Consider the following 18,883-nt stretch of genomic DNA (forward strand, 5'->3'; position numbering starts at 1 on the left):
GTAAACCCATACCACCTTGATGTACCTGTATATCAAAGGCTACTTTCCATTGGAGGTAAAAAATAAAACTGAAAAGCATCTTACCTATCAAAGCAGAATCTGGTTCTCCTGGAAGAATCTGAGCCACTCTGGTCAGCAACTTGTAAATCTGAGCCCAAACATCCACTGACTGTGTCTTATGAAACATCTGAGGAAGGACCAACTTGTTTTGTCGATACCACAGTCTTGCAACAAATAGAAGCTCTCGAAGACTCTGCACAATTTTTGCATCACGAGCCAACTCGAACTGTAATATTAATGGTAAAATTAACATATTTGAAAAATATAAAATTTGTTTTATGAGTTCACTTAAATTGTAATATTTACAATTTCCATCATCATGATGCATTCTGTGTCTTATGCACCAATAGTGATCAACACACTATGCTTGCAGAACATACATGAACAGATATTACTAAGATGGTCATCAGTAGTCATAATATTCAGCCTCAAGTCTTGTCATCCATATACATTCATCTTAACATTACACACACACACACACACACACACACACACACACACACACACACACACACTCTGGAGTCCCGTAGTACAATGGTTAGCACGCTCGCCTCACAACTGAGAGGTTCTGGCTTCGATTCCTGGGCAAAATGGAGAAGGATGGACAGTCTCCTTTAATCCATGTATCCCATCCACCCACACACACAAACACACAAAAATGAAAAAGCATCCACTTTCTTAAAACATGCACTATAAAATTGAACTTACTTTCACCACAAACAAAGAGTGTGCATTTCTAACCTTACTATTCTGGGCCAGCATGAAGAGAATGAAGAGAGCAAGGTCTGCTGCAAACTGAATGAGAGGCTGAAGGTTTTGCAGCTGGCCTGGGTCCACCTGGCAGTCCTTGACATTCATTGAGCTGCACAGGTGATCGAGAGACTTCTCTATATCAAGTAAGTCAAGGGACGCACGGTTCTCTAGGTAATCTGGAATACACAAAAGGATCTCCTGTCAAATATTCAGAAATGCTTGTTCAATACATTTTCCTAGATAGCTGTTTCTACATATATTCTTCCCAGTATTGTCATTACAAAACCAGAAGTAGCCTTCAGTCATTGTCATCTACTGTAATCAATAAAACTTGGTCAAATTAAGCAGCTGAGGTGATATAAAGAAATGGAGAGGATTTTCATTACTGAGGTTGGCATAGAAGGTCAACAGAGAAGACTTGTAATACGCACTTTGAATGGTCACACTTATATTTTTCTCGGAGGTGGCAACATCCCCGGTCACTGGTCGCAGCGTTCTGAAAAGCTGCTGTGTGGCTGTCAGCTGAGCCTGTATTCTGGACTCAATTGCCTTCTGTTGCTGACTGCCCAAAAGCCTGGCAAAAGTAAAAATGTAAATAATCATGGTAGGGATGAATGGAAAAAATAGTAAAAAGGCTCCATGGTGTTAATGAAGGTGGCAGTAAGAGCAGGAAAAGAACTAAACAGGTATAGCTAATGATAGTGTGAATGTACAACATAAATAAGAAAAGGAAGAAAACTATTGACTGACAGGCTGAATTGGAAGAGGTCCATATGGCAAAATGAACAGAGGAATGTCTTAGGAAAAAGATGTACCCCTGCTAATTCTGAAAGCCACTCTGCTTCAAAGTGTGATGGGCTGCAAGACATAATCCTGCATCAGATAAAGTCATTTATTTATGGTTACAAGTGGGGTCTGAACAAGGTGCAGAAATTAGCATTCTGGCACGTTTCACTGGGCAATCTTTCCATCACTGAGTAAGCATTTTTCTTTCCTTTTTTGGCCCATTTTTCCATACTGAGATGTTTTGTATTCCCAACTTCTGTTTGTTGGAAATGGGGTTGATGATGATGATGATGAAGATGACATACATATATACAGTTATTCACATATTAAAAACTATAAATTTGTATAGAACTTAGGAACTGGTTTCAAAACATCCTCTATAAACTATAACAGTATGCACTCTGGGGTATTTTTTCCTATCAGTGACTTCTTAAGAAAAAGAGATTTGGTTACCTTAACATGGACGTCTTCATTACAAGGAACCGTATGTGCAAATGCTGTGTGATTGGAGTGGAATGCTGCTGGAAGTTTTCAGACAACTTATCCGTCAGCATGGGGATGGAGGAGTGGGGTGTGGACACCAGTAGGTCCCACCAGTCACTGCCACTGACCAATGCAAACTCCAACAGCAAAATCAGAGATATTGCCCACTGTGGACCTGTATACAAAATATCACAATGAGATACTATTTTTTTGACAGAATGCTCAAGCTAAGAAATAGAACAGTTAAAAGGCCTTACTCTGATACATGAGCATGTTAACAAGTGTGACATCCATTCACATGCCATTTATACCAAGGAAAAATTTGTTAACAGTGCTATCTAACATGTTTAATGAGCCCATTCAACAGTCTAGCACAATGGGTTAGTAAGCACCAAAACAAATGTCTCAAAAAAATGATTGGGCATTCTACAAAACACAACTGCAGAAATTCATGGATAAGTACTTGACACTTGGTGGTTATAGTAAAGATATCAAACCTAAAGTTTAAATATAATATACTTCTTTAGTCTTTGGTGAATTCCAGAAAACTGACAAGCTCGGGGGTTGTTTGGTTTGGACACACACAAATACATTGAGTTAAACTGTGGAACAGGTTGAGCCTCACACTCCTTTCTTGATAGTGGATTGTTAGGTGCACTTTTGATGTCACTGTGCTCAACAAAATAAACTTGCAATTCTGTCAATTATTCACCAAATATTTGCTTTCATAATTTAGTCTTTTACTCCCGTTTTCTTTGACCTCCAAACTCTCATTTTACTAATTTAATCATGTCAACATTCCTCTTCTTTCAAAGTACATAAACCATATAAATATAATGTTGATGAAAGTCCTTTTAGATTATACCATTAAAATATTTGGTGGCAGGAAGGAAACTATTAATGGTGAAATTACAGTTCACAAAAGTGTCTCTATCTAACATCTGTACATGCAAGTTGAAATGAGAGATAAAAAAGCTCATTCAGCATCACCTCCATTTCATATGAATGCTGTGGTCTGATTCATCCTCCAAGGTACCCACCAATGTCTGATGGACGGATCAGTGTAATGAAGTGCAGACTGCCCATGGAGTCCAGGGCAAGGAGGGACATCCCACTCCACGTATGGGTGAGGGAGACCACCTGCCTCTCACTGGCCACACGCTTACTCACTGGGGCATCCTCAACCCCACCCCTTGTGTTCAACAGGTTATGACTGCTGAGCTGAAGAGAAACAGTAATGTACCTTTTGCATCATAGTATTTTTTATCTAGATATAAAGAGAAAGAATGATTTATATATTCTATGACTGTAAAGAGAGAGATGTTCAAAAGATGTAAGATCCAGAGTAGTGAAAGGTAATCAAAAGTGCTGAAGCTATAAAGCCCTTCTTTGCAGATTTACATAAGCATAATTCTCACGATGGTTCTCCATCATAAATACAAGTATATGAATTAGTCAAAATTAACCAAAAGCCATGGTTAACCGATTGACTGCGGATTTCCTACAAGAAGACTTCACCATACTACAGGAACGGAACAAAAAGTGGCTGCTACAATTCAATGAGGAAAAATGTAAAGTCATGCACCTTGGGAGAGGATATCCAGCAAACCAATACCACATGGGAAACACTCACTATCCACCACAGAGGCAGAGAAGGACCTGGGACTATATGTTACCAGGTTACCAGTGATAGCCAAATCTGTGCCAATCGCAGCAGACGGGTTAATACTGTGTTTACCTGCTGCATGTTGTCCCTGTTTATAGCATAGATATAGGCATCTGCTGTGGCAGCAGTGATGATGAAGGGCAGGTGGGCTCCAGTTGAGCCTGGCAGGAGGTGTCTGGTGGCAGTGCTCAGGGCTACTATGGGGCTGCTGGAGATCCATTCTCCCATGCAAAACCATTCCTGAAATCATAAAAGATCCAAAATCAAAATGAATTATAATTTTGTTGTGGGGCTTACATATGACAGTGATATATAAACAAAAATAGATAACTTCTGAGTTGGGCAACTACAATATGGCAACAAGTTGTGCTGAGGTATAAGCAAGAGCTGATCCCATCAATATACTGTGACCAAGGGAAAACCTCATGCTGTGGGGGCCATGAGCCAAGCACCAAGCATGAGGTAATTCAGTCCCAAATTTTTACATAAGGAATGGTAAAACAAAATGCATTTTTTCTGTCTACCTGTGGCAGAAAGAGACTACTTGAAATCATTACCATGCTTGCTGAGTGTGTTGGAAAAGGATGTGTAGGGAAGAGGTGGGATATTTGATCAATATCTAAAAATAACTTTACTAAAATCTTCACATACAGTCGGATCTGAACAATAACAATTTTCAACACAAAATTTTGGACCATAATGAAAAGTTAAAATAGATACAACAGTTTCTACAATAATGCTTGGATTCTTTCAAATAAAGGCTTTTTAACTGGAGGTAAGTATCTGGGCACATTTTGGATGGCATTTGTTTGCTGCCATCGTGATGACATTGTTGTTGATCTTGCACCCAGTTCATGGCCAAGGATACTTGTATAAAGGGATTATTGGTGCAGCCACCCCAGGACTTTTACCCATTTTTCCCATTTGAACCCCTACCAGTATTTCTATTTTGCTGAAGAAATAGGAATCATTATAGTAGCAACATGAGTAATGTGAAACTCATCTTAAAAGAGTTGACGAGGTGTGTGATGTGGTGACTGTTCTGAGGCTTGCGCATGGAGGCTACTGTGGCATAATGATGGATGAATCTCAACTCCGGCCCCTCACACCTGACTTCCCCCTTTCATCAACACGGCACAAAGCCCACCAAAGCCAACCCTTACAATTATTGGTTATAGAAGCAAAAATGTCACACAACAGCACACTTTACACCACAAACCACAAGAACTTCTTAGCTAATGGTGACCTGGTCATGACCCAAAATAAGAGGAAATAAGGATAGTTATCCGAGCATTGTTTTACCCACAGAGCATCACGCATCATCGGTGACTCCTGACCCAAATATAAAGTGGTTGAGTGGTATTCTGAGAGTTCACTGAGCTAATATGCAAATGACCATTGCCAAAGAACACTGTATATTTACAATAGCACTCAAATCTGTGTTTACTTGTGAGTCGGGAGAGACAGACAATGCTTGATGAAGTACTATTGTCTCTTACCGTTGGTTAAGGCCAGGTCACCTACTAGCTCAGAAGTTCTTGTGCTATTTGGTTTAAAATAGTGTGTGTGGTGCTGTGTGATAGGTTCACCTCAATAACCAGTAGTTGTAGTAGTAGTCGTTGACTGGTTTGAACATGTATTGATGGAAGTGTGTGAGCCAGGCGAGAGGGGGCAGTGTGGGAAGGGGCGAGCAGTACCTTACAGCAGCCTCCTGCACACACACACACACTCAAGTCTCACACTAAACACTTCATGAACTCCTTTAAGGTATATTTTATGTTACTCATATTGATTAAATTAGTAGAATTATCTAAGATGCAAAAAAATGTGATAGGAGTATTTCAAAGGGGAAAATGGGTGAAAGTCCAGAAGTGGCAGCATATTTCAACATATTTCAACATTACACAAATTATATTTTTGCTAAGAATGGCATTTTTCAGACACCAATAAGATGTTACAGGTGAGATCCTACTATATGTGTGTACATGAATTAAACTTAAAGTGTTTAGAAGGCAATTCCTTACATGAAATACTGTATTCATATATTGGAAAAAGCAGTAATACTAAGATACTAAAAGTACTGAAGTAAACATATGAATCTCCCAAGAATACCTTGGTTGCAATCCCCACTGAGTCAGGCATAGGCTTGAAGGCCTTCAGCAAGGGGCGCTGCTGCTCCTGAAGCTGGTACCTCCGCACCAGGTATGACACAGAGCCGGCGGTGGTCGTGCTGGTGGACTGAAAAGTTGTGTTGTTCTCCATGTAAAAAATTGTAAGTGATGAACATCTTCATTAGTAAAACATAAGCCAGTGTAACTGTATGACTGGATGATGCAATTATTGCTGATGTTTGTCTCCAAAAACTATGCAGACTGTGTCTGGGTCACTCAAGTGACACTAAAGACACATGATTTAAATTAAACCGGCATTAAATGTTCATAGTTAGTTATGTTAATGGTATTGTATTCATGCTGAGAAAAACTAAGCATTTCTTTTTCCATTCAATGAATATACTTATACTTTTACAAATGGAGCATTTTAACAATCAGTTAATGATTTTTTATTTCCTACAGATAAATTCTGACATGGAAGCTTCTTTCGTATATTTTTAATTACATACTGCTACTCTCTCAGTGTAAGAATAATGAGGTTATGATGATAATGATGATGGTGACAATAATAATGTGAATATAATTATGACATCACAATTTGCTTTCCTCAAAGCCCAAAATAACTCCTCCCACAGAGTGCACACAGAAAACTTGGTAAGTACAATTGGAGCAGAGGCATTGCCAACTTAATATATGAAAGGGGCCTCTCCTTCTAAAAATATATATCATATAGTATATAAACATTTACCAAATTTGCCTAAAGGAAAAAATGTAATTCAGGCATTGAAAGGGCCTTCTGGTAGGATGTAGAGGAGAGGAAAGACACACCAACTGGTCTCGCAACATTTAACCTAGTAGCAGCAACGGGTCAAATTTTTGCCTTGACATAACCCCCCAGAATAGAGGATGCATAACTGATTACAAATGCGGTTATCTATTATATAATGATTTGCATGAGTGACGATTTTTTCTCATTAATTCGCTTAGAGGAGCCTTTAAGAAACATGATCCCCGCAGCTACCGGGTTAAAGGATGAGTCCACTTTTTTGTGCCTCCGTGGTGTAGTGGTGTACGAATTCAAGTTCCAGCTTGGGCAGTCAGCACACAGCCCACCCAGCTTTTTATCCTTCCTTTAGATGTCAGGAAATAAAACACCAACCTGCAACCTTCACCCAATTTGTTTGTTCCATAGTGCAAACAAAGAACACGCTGTAATGAGTACTGCACCTGCTGTGAGGGTGAGGTCTTCACTGGCTTCTCCATTGTAAGAGCCACCAGCAGACTGGTAGGATCCTCCTGTTCAGTGTAGCGTAAAGAAGTCACCTGCACAAGGCCCTCACTCTCTGAAGCAGAAGGTGAAGCATTAATTGCACTTTAAAGGACTCCTCAGATATAATATCAAAATTGTTAAATTTTACACAGATTTATGCATGACATATCCCTACTTGGCAATAATCAACATTATGAAGCCTATATAACTTTCAGTAGTTAGCTAGTAAACTCAACTTTAGTAAAAACGGGAGAAGGAAAACATGAATGAATGCAAGAGTTACAGGGATGGAATTCACTAACTAACATCAGCCACACAAACTAATACATGACAGAGATGCTCCCACACCACAAGCAAGACTTACTGGTGGAGGTGTGCCAGGTGGTGTTTGACATGGCAGGACAGAATGACTGGGCAGCCTGAACAGACACCTTAATGTCTCCTTTCCCTCCTTTGTACTGCTCCACCAGCTTGAGTTCTGCTCGCCAGCACTTTATCATTTCAGGCTTCCAGGTGGCAACATGGATGTGTCCAGCTGGCAATTCACATAACTATAAATCTATCATGTTTAAATGTGACTGGTACTACAAGCAAAGGAGAAAAATCTGGAATCATTTAGCCATACTTTGTTCATGAACATTCTGATATTAGTAACTGCCAATCCTTATCAAGTTAAGTATTACCTGAGTTTTGTATTTCGTTAACTCACAAGAGAATAGAGAGGTACTAGCTGTGGTATGCCTATGTTTTGTGATAGAGACCCCATATATATTTGATGCTCAAGGCAGTAGCACTCACATGGTGCCACAGCAGCAGTGGCAACAGCAAAGTTGTCTCGGGTGCGCCCCAGGACAATCTTCTTTTCAGTGAGGATGGCGCCCTCATGGTTCAGGACACACACCAACAGTAAACCTGACAACAGAGAATGAACACAGTGAATGGAAGCAAAAATTAGTAAATATTAATGTGATACCATTGTATTGAGCAGTATAAGTGTGTTGATGTGTTAAATGACCATGATTCATTCTCATGAAAGGGACTTATACAGCATAAAATACAGTACAGTCAGTAAATTTTGAAACTGAGTGGAAGCATAAAGAATTTTTACTAGACCCTTTATGATTCACACTTTGGATTCTGGACCAGTCCTATCAGTTAAGTAAGAATCTTGCTGTCAACACAGCCTAAAAGTCATCCAATTTCATATATATGAATGAGAATGAAAACTGGAAAATATTTCATACCAATGAAATTAATGATACAGCTCAAATATTAAAAAATTATGACTGCCAAAATCATAATAAAATGTAAAACAATTGCAGAAAATGTCTAAATATGATCAGCCTTCTTGTAGCATCACACTGTGAGCTAATGTTTATCTGTTTTACTGCAGTCACACACAATACCTGAAGCAGAGACAGCAAAGAAGCCGTTCATTGCACACTGCCCGAGGTCCACCAGTGTGGGCTTGTGTGGATGAGCCATGAACTTTTCTATGTAAGGGGCGTGAACATTAACATCTCCAGACTGGACACATGACTGCAGAAAGTAATAAAACTGTAAAATCTATTCAATCCACAGTGAAGGTAAAACAAGAAAAGGAAGAGATGACATGTCTGTTAAAATGTCTGAAATGGAATTTAAATACCATAACCTTACTCTTGCCTATATTTACTTTCAACTTTCTCCTCTTACACACCTAGTTAAAATTACTTAAAATTTTCTACCAACAACACTGCATCATCAGCAAATAGGGCTGCTATGTACCTCTAACTTTCAGCCTTGCCCCTACATACCCTGCTTTGACTTTCATTTCTCTCATGCAACTACGAATACATGTAAAACAGCCATGGTGATATCACGCACATGTCTCACAAACTCACACCCACACCAATACTAAAACTATCTACAGCTACACAATCCATAAAGCTCTACTCAGTCCCTTCACTCATCTTTTTACAATAAAGGAGGCAGCCCATGGATGAAAAATAAGAATAAACTACAAAACAGGCTGCAGGAGCAGTGAAGGCATGTGGTTAGCTTGTTTAGAAGAGCAGTTAGCATGAAAATATCTATAGAAAATAAAGAGAGGCAACATAATGGTGGAATTTAGAGGTAGAAGACTGTCAGTAAGAGGAAGAGAGATGATGAGGTGAAATGTCCATGATTACTTTGTATACCTGTGGATCAGCATGTGCTGGAACAAGGAGTTTGCCAGGAACAAACCCATCTTAGCAGATAACAATAGGGTACAGCCCACTTTAATTAATTCAATCAACACCCCACTTCCCAATCACAATCACAATTTCCATACTTCCAACTTTCACATTCATACACTCTAAAACAAAAATTCTTTGTTACTAAAATTTTTCAAAGACTGCCCTAAATTCTCCCCATATCTCATCTCAATCTTGCCTTTCTTTCCCATGTCATTCACTGGGGCAAACACACTCGACTCAAACCTCAGCCTGCCGTGTGACAGGAAAAGGTGGTATCCACTGAGCCATGAAGCAGTGTGACACACCTATCTTACATCTGCTAAGATGGCTATGATCCATACTATTCACGTAGATATGTGCTTTCATAGTGTATGATTTTGAGAGAGGTAACAAACAGTGACAGATGATGTGATTACAGCTACAAAAAAATCCTAATGAGGAAAGAATGGCAGTTTTATGACACTGCACTTTTTATATATGCAAAATGGATTAAACTGAAACTTTTGCTACACACCCTAATACCCCCATGGAAGAAGCTGATGTGCAAGATGTCCTCCCCATCCCAGTCACAAGTGTGGGAGGACGTCCAGTGGTGGAGGCCGGCGCCCTTGGTGAAGAGGTGCACCCGGCCCATGCTCAGCACCACCAGCAGCTGAGAGCCATCACTGCTGAAGCTCAGGAAGATCACCTTGCTCACTGACTCCATAACTCTGCCAACAGAAAATTTTATTACCTAATCATTCCTTCACTTTGACCTTTGCATAATGTACCCACATATATGTTTGTCTCTCCCAGACTCTCATCTCAGCCTCACTACAAATACTGCATTTAGCTGCATGCTGAACAAACTCATGTGTCTGCCACTTCATCATGCAAAGCTTTCTCCTTCTTATTAGTCACCATTACATTTTGTCAACTCTTACATAACTCATGTTGACCATACATAATTTTCATTACTTCTATGGATAGTTCTCAAAACATTATCCTTTATTATCATTATTTTACTGTTCTCTTAAAATGAAGCAAATAATGATCAAAACCTTCCTTCTCTTCCCACCCAAACACACAGAGAAGACTCCTCCCCACCTGCAAGCACCTCCTCCACCTTTGCAATAAAATAAACACCTTGAGTACCCAAAGAATACCTAAGCACTATCATACTCACACATGAGGCTCGTTTGGAGTATTCAGATCCATGACACACACTGTACATATTGGGATGCGGTGGCGGTAGCTGTCTTGTCTTGTGGTCATGCGGGTGAAGGCCACCAGACTCTTGGATGAAACAGTACATGCTCCCCCGTCAGTGTACAGCCTGAGAAAGAGATACAAAAAACACAGTATGTCAGCATGATATTACTCGTCTGACTGTGCGTAAGTTATATTTTCATAGAGGAAATAAATGATGTGATTCCTATAATACGTAAAAGACCAGTACAGCATTGACTGGAACCACTGACAGTAACCAGTTCCCAGTAAGGCGGTCGAGGCGGTGGCTCAACTCCCGCAGCAGCAAAATCTGTCTTCCTTATGGTCCTATGACGGCTTAAGTGCTAATTTTTCCCTATTTCTGCATAACAAGAGCACAAAGCTGATAGATTTCTGATGAGTTGTAGTTTACTATCAAACTACACTGATTTTTTAAGAAATCACTAGTAGTTTTTGCCTCTTGGGGGATAGAGATTCAGGAAATTAGCAATTTCTGTGGGAAGCAGTTAGCAGATAAATCAAAGACACTTCAAAGCTTAACAGTAATTAAGTTTTGCACCCCATTGTGAGACAGGCAAAGTTACAGTTATTTACCAAATAAATTAATCCATTCATTCATCTTTGATGCCTGCTCCTAGGAGCTCCCACCAGGGGATGGCCACGGCAGAAGAGTTTCCATCTCTCTCTATCCAGACACTCCCTCCTTGCCTGCTCATAGTTTCTCAAGGATCTTTCACCCGGCACCCCTCTTCCTGACATACTCCTGCACCTTATCTCTCCATTTCACTGGAGGTCATCCTCTAACATTTCCTCCCTCTACCTCACTCACATACACCCTCCTAGTCATCTTACTCTCCTCCATTCGCTCCATGTGGCCAAACCACTTTAAAGTCTGTCGCTTCACTTCTTCCACCGCTCCATACTTCTTCCCTTCACCCCTGTGACACATTCCAAAATGCTCATACACATTTTCCTTACTTATTCCATCCATTTTACTCACACCACATGCACTCCTCAAATAACTCATTTCCACTGCCTGCACTCTAGACCTCTGACTTTCATTCCAGGCCCATGTTTCACTTGCATATGTGAGGGTTGGTACTATTACTCTATTTCTCAAATCCCTCTTTACCTCCATGCTCACACTTCTGCCATTCATGATATGTCCCAAAGACCCTACCACCCTTCTTCCTTGCAAGATGCAACCCGACTCACGAAGTCTGCTGGGTGTCATCGAGGGAACGTTTCTCCGACACACTGTAGAACAATTCCATGCTGGTGGCTGGCTGGCTCTCCTCAGCCCTGCATCGCCGCTGCCCTGACTAGTTCCACGTGCTGAGTGCTGGGCTACTGCATGGAACTTGGTCTTGGTCTTGGTTCAGGAGGTAGTCACTCCGTCCAGTAGTAACTTGGTAATGGCTTACTCCCTCAGGACAAACAGCCTGAAAACAAAATGAATGACTATGCAGAAGGAGCCCTTAGTGACACAAGTGGGGACATTTAAAGGAGTTCACCCTATCCAGTGAGCAGTGTTGCCAACAATCCGGTTAGCGATGGGACACTTGGTTAGCAATGGTATGCTTGGTTAGCGATTAGCCCACACATATGAGACCACGTCCACCACACGTGGTTATTTTTTATTTTTTTAGAACACGCAGCTGAATGGCTGTTGTGCTGATGGCCGGGTATAGTATTAGGTAAAGGTGCGTGTTCTAATAAAAAATAATAACCAAGCGTGGTGGACCTGGTCTCACATGCGTGGGCTAATCGCTAACCAAGCGTTGGATCGTTGGCAACACTGCTCACCTCCCAATGGCCGCTTCCGCCGCCGCCACCAAAACAAATGTAGCCTATGTATATGCCTTTTCACTACTATCGCTAAGCACCCAAAACAGGTGGCGGTATTTGTCCACCACTTTTTATTACTAATGTAGTTTAAAAATAACTTGTGACTATTAAAAGAAACCTCGCGCGCTCACTTACACAGAACGGGGAGCCGTAGTACTCGTGATATATGTACCTCCCTAAAAGTATTTTTTTACTGGGTAATTTTTGAGAATCACTACGCGCCTCCAAAATACGATATTACGCCTGCATATTATACTTAAGGGACGAAATACATGTCCCTTAACCATAATATGAAAATGGAAAAACTTAAAAGTAAAGAAAAGTGGTAAAGGTAGTGAAAAGGCATATTATACATACATACATTTGTGTTTTGGTGGCAGCGGCGGCTCTTGCTCTTGCAGTATTGGGAGGTGAGCAGTGTTGCCAATGATCCAGTTAGCGATGGTATGTTTAGTTAGCGATTAGCCCATGCATGTGAGACCAGGTCCACCATGCGTGTTTATTTATTTTTTTTTTTTTTTTTTAGAACACCACCTTTACCTAATACTATACCCGGCCCAAACCTTTACAAAACCCTTGGGTAAAGGTGTATGTTCTAAAAAATAAAAAAATAAAAAATAAAAACACGCGTGGTGGACCTGGTCTCACATGCGTGGGCTAATCGCTAACCAAGCGTTGGATCGTTGGCAACACTGCTCACCTCCCAATGGCCACCGCCGACACCAAAACAGGCAAAACTTAAGAATAACCACTCCAAACCAATATTCGTAGTAATTTAGCACGTGAAAGAATTATTATTATAATGCATTTTTGTATACGTTTTACCTTGGGGAGGGGCCAGGGGGGCAAGCCTCATTAATTATAGAGTTAGGTGGCTTGGATTTTCTAAGTCCATTGTTATTGTTTCACAACCGCCTCTATACACAGACTGAGCCTCATACCTGCCTTGCAGTGCACCCTACAAACTAGTTCCTAAGTCAGTAATATCCAAAATGCGCATGGATTATAACGATTTCGGACAAAAAAACGGTCTTTTAAGAGTTTTACGTTATTTTTTTCTCTATATTAAAGCAACTAATGCCGCGGCTATTTGTATTTTCTAATACATTCGTAAAATATTACTACGCGAGGGTATCATGGCGAACCCTAACGGTGGGTTCCTGAAGTCAGTTGTTTTCAAGCCGCCATAATGGATGGAAGGCCCGACACTCACTCCCTCAAAATATCCGTCTACTTTACCTTTTGGTAATTGTTAACTGAGTATTTAACCTCTTTATTGGTGTGCATGTAGGTTGACAAAAGGGCCGATTACTATCCCAGTACCGGGTCCAACAAAGACACGGGCGTGTCAAGTGTAACATATGGTGTGACAAGCACGTGTCAGAAAACAAACGGATATTGTTCAATGCGCAATACTTATAGTGGAGTTTGAGTAAAATGGAGGCCAGGGTCATACGTAGCAGTCGGTAGGTCACTCCCGCTTCAGTTAACAGCAGGAGTGTCAGTTCGATCTGGATGACAGCTGTCACAAATCTGTTTTATTTTGTACCTTAAACTACTCGGTAAAAATTATCTAGCATCAACTTACAAGAAGTGGACGGGTTAACCGTCAGTATTGTACCATATGTAATTATGAAACATGACATTTCCCAAGAGTTGCTCGACTACGATTGGGGTGGTGGGGTGGGGGTTCAACTACGCTGACCATCCAATTGCACGCCCTACACTCGTCAACAGACCCGCTGCAGCGGCTACTACATTATATAGGAATAGATTACAAGAGTATACGTTAGGGAATTTCCTTTCTTTAGAGACTAGGGATTTTTCCCGATTTTGGGGATTTTTGTAGGGACATTTTGAAAGCCCATTTTTCAGTGATTTGGCCGTCCACCACCGAAACCACTGTTCCCTACAGGGATTAATCGAGCTAACGACCACCAAAACCACAGCTCCCTAAAGGGATTAATCGAGCTAACGCCGCCGCCGCAAAATAGCTCGCATTCATTACCTACCGAATGAAGCATCACTAGGTCTTCATATATTTTTTTTCTACAAACGTTTGGTTAGCGATGGTACGCTTGGTTAGCGACGGTACGCTTGGTTAGCAACGGTACGCTTGGTTAGCGTTGGTATGCTTGGTTAACGACGGTACGCTTGGTTAGCAATGGTACGTTTGGTTAGCGTTGGTATGCTTGGTTAGCGATGGTACGCTTGGTTAGCGATGGTATGCTTGGTTAGCGACTAGCCCACGCATGTGAGACCAGGTCCACCACGCGTGGTTATTTTTTTTTTTTAGAACACGCAGCCCAACGGCTGCCATGCTGAGGGCCGGGTATAGCCCGGGCCTGTTCAGCCCGAGTCCCGGATGACCTTGAGTCATGGCTCAGGGCTGTTTTGGGGTGGTTAGCGATGGTATGCTTGGTTAGCGATTAGCCCACGCATGTGAGTATACAGTAGGGATTTTCCTTACTTTCGAGACTAGGGAATTTTTCCTGATTTAGGGATTTTTCAAGGGAAATTTTGGAGGGCCATTTTTCAGTGATATGGGCTCCCCCCCCCCAATACCCCGGTTCCCCACAGTTCCCCAGGCTTGTCTTGGGGGATTGGGGGGCTGGGGTGGTGGAGGGGGTGGAGTGGTGATTCTTAAGATTTACCAAACAAATGTATGTATATGCCTTTTCACTACCTTTACCACTTTTCTTTAAGTTTTTCCGCCTTCATATTATGGTTAAGGGACATGTTTTTCGTCCCTTAAATACAATATGGAGGCGCTTGTGAAACAATAACAATGGACTTAGAAAATCCAAGCCACCTAACTCTATAATTAAAGAGGTTTGCGCCTCCCCCAAGGTAAAACTATACTAAAAAAGTAGTCATTTTGCCCATAAAACATAATTTGTGTCTTGATAAGATACTACGAATATTGGTTTGATTTTACCCTTTTCTCACTAGTAAACTTCATATTAATATCCCTCCATTACTGAGCTGCCACATTCAACATTGGCTCCAGTGTCTCACTCTTCTGATGGCCTCACCCTCTCTGCCAGCTCCTCTGTGTACGGCCCGAACAGATAACCTCGCACCCCTCGGCTCTTTTCCTTCTTCTGTGTGTCTAACAGCTGGTTTCTTCTCTTCTTCAGTGTCCTTTGAGGGTTGGTTAAGCCATGGCGACACTTTTTTCCTGACAAACGTATCAACTCCCAGCCCAGCAGCGTCCCTTGCATCACTAAAAACAACACTTCAGTCTTTTCAACGGGGTCATCTTTCGGCTACTACCTCTTTCTTCCTTTCGGCTATCAACCTCATTCTTCTGTTCCATTCGGCTACCTACCTCATTCTTCTGTTCCTTTCGGCTACTACCTCTTTCTTCTCTTTCTTTCGGCTACCAACCTCATTCTTCTGTTCCATTCGGCTACCTACCTCATTCTTCTGTTCCATTCGGCTACCTACCTACCTCATTCTTATGTTCCTTTCGGCTACTACCTCATTCTTCTGTTCCTTTCGGCTACCTACCTCATTCTTCTGTTCCTTTCGGCTACTACCTCATTCTTCTGTTCCTTTCGGCTACCTACCTCATTCTTCTGTTCCTTTCGGCTACTACCTCATTCTTCTGTTCCTTTCGGCTACCTACCTCATTCTTCTGTTCCTTTCGGCTACCTACCTCATTCTTCTGTTCCTTTCGGCTACTACCTCATTCTTCTGTTCCTTTCGGCTACCTACCTCATTCTTCTGTTCCTTTCGGCTACTACCTCATTCTTCTGTTCCTTTCGGCTACCTACCTCCTCATTCTTCTGTTCCTTTCGGCTACCTACCTCATTCTTCTGTTCCTTTCGGCTACTACCTCATTCTTCTGTTCCTTTCGGCTACTACCTCATTCTTCTGTTCCTTTCGGCTACCAACCTCATTCTTCTGTTCCATTCGGCTACCTACCTCATTCTTCTGTTCCTTTCGGCTACTACCTCATTCTTCTGTTCCATTCGGCTACCTACCTCATTCTTCTGTTCCTTTCGGCTACCTACCTCATTCTTCTGTTCCTTTCGGCTACTACCTCATTCTTCTGTTCCTTTCGGCTACCTACCTCATTCTTCTGTTCCTTTCGGCTACCTACCTCATTCTTCTGTTCCTTTCGGCTACCTACCTCATTCTTCTGTTCCTTTCGGCTACTACCTCATTCTTCTGTTCCTTTCGGCTACTACCTCATTCTTCTGTTCCTTTCGGCTACCTACCTCATTCTTCTGTTCCTTTCGGCTACCTACCTCATTCTTCTGTTCCTTTCGGCTACTACCTCATTCTTCTGTTCCTTTCGGCTACCTACCTCATTCTTCTGTTCCTTTCGGCTACCTACCTCATTCTTCTGTTCCTTTCGGCTACCTACCTCATTCTTCTGTTCCTTTCGGCTACTACCTCATTCTTCTGTTCCTTTCGGCTACCTACCTCATTCTTCTGTTCCTTTCGGCTACCTACCTCATTCTTCTGTTCCTTTCGGCTACCTACCTCATTCTTCTGTTCCTTTCGGCTACAACCTCATTCTTATGTTCCTTTCGGCTATTACCTCATTCTTCTGTTCCTTTCGGCTACCTACCTCATTCTTCTGTTCCTTTCGGCTACCTACCTCATTCTTCTGTTCCTTTCGGCTACCTACCTCATTCTTCTGTTCCTTTCGGCTACCTACCTCATTCTTCTGTTCCTTTCGGCTACCTACCTCATTCTTCTGTTCCTTTCGGCTACCTACCTCATTCTTCTGTTCCTTTCGGCTACCTACCTCATTCTTCTGTTCCTTTCGGCTACCTACCTCATTCTTCTGTTCCTTTCGGCTACCTTCTTCTTCTTTTCCATCCGGCTACCTCATTTTTCTTTTTCTCTTTCTCCTTTTTTTAAACTACCTCAACCTTCTTTTCCTTTACCTCATCCATCTTTTCCTTTTGGCTACCTCATTCTTCTTTTCCCTTTGCTACCTGGATCTGGATTAATGATGCGCAGGGCACCCGTACAGATGCATAACACGCATTTTGTTGGCTGTTGGGGGGACGGGGGAGCCGAGTGTGCAGGGGAGGGAAGTGAATCAAGTGTAATTGTTAGTGTTGGTGTGTTGTGTTGACAAGTGAGTATGTATTTGTTTTTTGAATGAGTCTATTGTACCTCATTCTTCTTTTCTTCTCCTACCGAAAAGTTATACAGTGAGCTAAAGATGTTGACGAGCTTAAAGACACTGGCACAGACTTGAAGACCTCCTCCGCTGGTGCTTGTCTGGCTCGGGGCTTCACTCTCCTTCTTCTACAGACCTCTGCTAACGCTTTGTATCGCTTCCTAGGTCGTTACTCCTTGTTTCCAGCTTTCAGCCAAGAATGTTTTCATGTGCCTCACTATTATGGTGTCTGTGTGTCAATCTCCCGTCAATCCCAGTATAATTTTAAGTCCTCAGTCTTCCCCACCCTTCCTTCCTTTCCACTCGTCTCTGCCTATGATTTGTGCTACTTGGGTTCTTTAACTTTTTATTATCACGCTCCCTCTGGGAACAAGTCCTCCCTTCCACGCCCCCCTTGCATGTATAGATAAAATTCTCTCCCAGGGTATATTAACAATGGTAGGCCTAGCTAGACTATAAAAAACTGAAGTTAATAAAGGCGATAATTTTCCTCTTTTCAAAAACTTCTCAATATTAGCCCCCCACCACCTTAATTAAAATTATAACAAATACTCCAACAACAGAAATTCCAACTTTTCCTCCAGGGTTCGCACTCCCTGGAACCCTAGATCTAGTTCATGTCTGTGTTCTAAATCCTTCACGGGCAGGCACAAGGCGTTGCCGCCGCTACAAGCTGTCAGCCATCTTACCGGGCAGAAAAATTCAAAACAGAGACTTCTTACAGTCACTCCTAACCGATTTCCTGACACTATCATTTAATAATATGAAAAACACCGTCTTCCTGAGGAAATTTATATTGCATTAGTATAAATTTGTAACTGTAATATAATGATAAATGTACGAAAATAAGGGTTGAGTAAAATATTGCATAGACATTTTCTCCCACTTTTTGGCATCAGCTCATGACTCGGGTATTTTATATTGCATTACATTTTTAAGCACGGTTTCTAAATCTGTACAAGTATCTTAGTAAGTTGGTACAGGATTCGTCCCAGTGGGAAAACATCTAGAGGTTGAAAATTCTGTATATATATATATATATATATATATATATATATATATATATATATATATATATATATATATATATATATATATATATATATATATATATATATATATATATATATATATATATATACGTACGTGGATATGTAAATTTTGTGTAACCTTATTTGTAAATCCTTACGTAGGAACATAACTGTTTCTGATGATAAAGCTAAATCATCACCTCCCTATTAAAAGATATTTCCTTCTCTTCAGCACCAGTGAAGCTTGGCCAGTTCCACGCACAACAGACAGGCAGTATTAACAAAGCGAATGCAAGGCACG

The 18,883-nt window shown here is 41.3% G+C and overlaps 1 protein-coding gene across 1 annotated transcript in view; it reads right to left on the minus strand.

Moving 5' to 3' along the window:
- LOC127005885 (mediator of RNA polymerase II transcription subunit 16-like) overlaps window positions 1-15,638 on the minus strand; it is a 24,271-nt gene extending 8,633 nt beyond the window's left edge. Inside the window, exons 1-15 of the mRNA XM_050875218.1 lie at window positions 15,441-15,638; window positions 11,773-11,999; window positions 10,514-10,663; window positions 9,863-10,058; window positions 8,536-8,668; window positions 7,928-8,041; window positions 7,494-7,664; window positions 7,087-7,202; window positions 5,861-5,986; window positions 3,821-3,988; window positions 3,123-3,303; window positions 2,053-2,257; window positions 1,245-1,387; window positions 802-989; window positions 85-286 (exon numbers count right to left, since the gene is read on the minus strand). Coding sequence (XP_050731175.1) covers window positions 85-286; window positions 802-989; window positions 1,245-1,387; window positions 2,053-2,257; window positions 3,123-3,303; window positions 3,821-3,988; window positions 5,861-5,986; window positions 7,087-7,202; window positions 7,494-7,664; window positions 7,928-8,041; window positions 8,536-8,668; window positions 9,863-10,058; window positions 10,514-10,663; window positions 11,773-11,831 — 2,152 coding nt within the window. The 5' untranslated portion in view covers window positions 11,832-11,999; window positions 15,441-15,638. The remainder of the gene's footprint in view (window positions 1-84; window positions 287-801; window positions 990-1,244; window positions 1,388-2,052; window positions 2,258-3,122; window positions 3,304-3,820; window positions 3,989-5,860; window positions 5,987-7,086; window positions 7,203-7,493; window positions 7,665-7,927; window positions 8,042-8,535; window positions 8,669-9,862; window positions 10,059-10,513; window positions 10,664-11,772; window positions 12,000-15,440) is intronic.
- Window positions 15,639-18,883: the final 3,245 nt, after the last annotated feature.

Source organism: Eriocheir sinensis, chromosome 31, assembly GCF_024679095.1.
Source record: "Eriocheir sinensis breed Jianghai 21 chromosome 31, ASM2467909v1, whole genome shotgun sequence".
NCBI lineage: Eukaryota > Metazoa > Arthropoda > Malacostraca > Decapoda > Varunidae > Eriocheir > Eriocheir sinensis.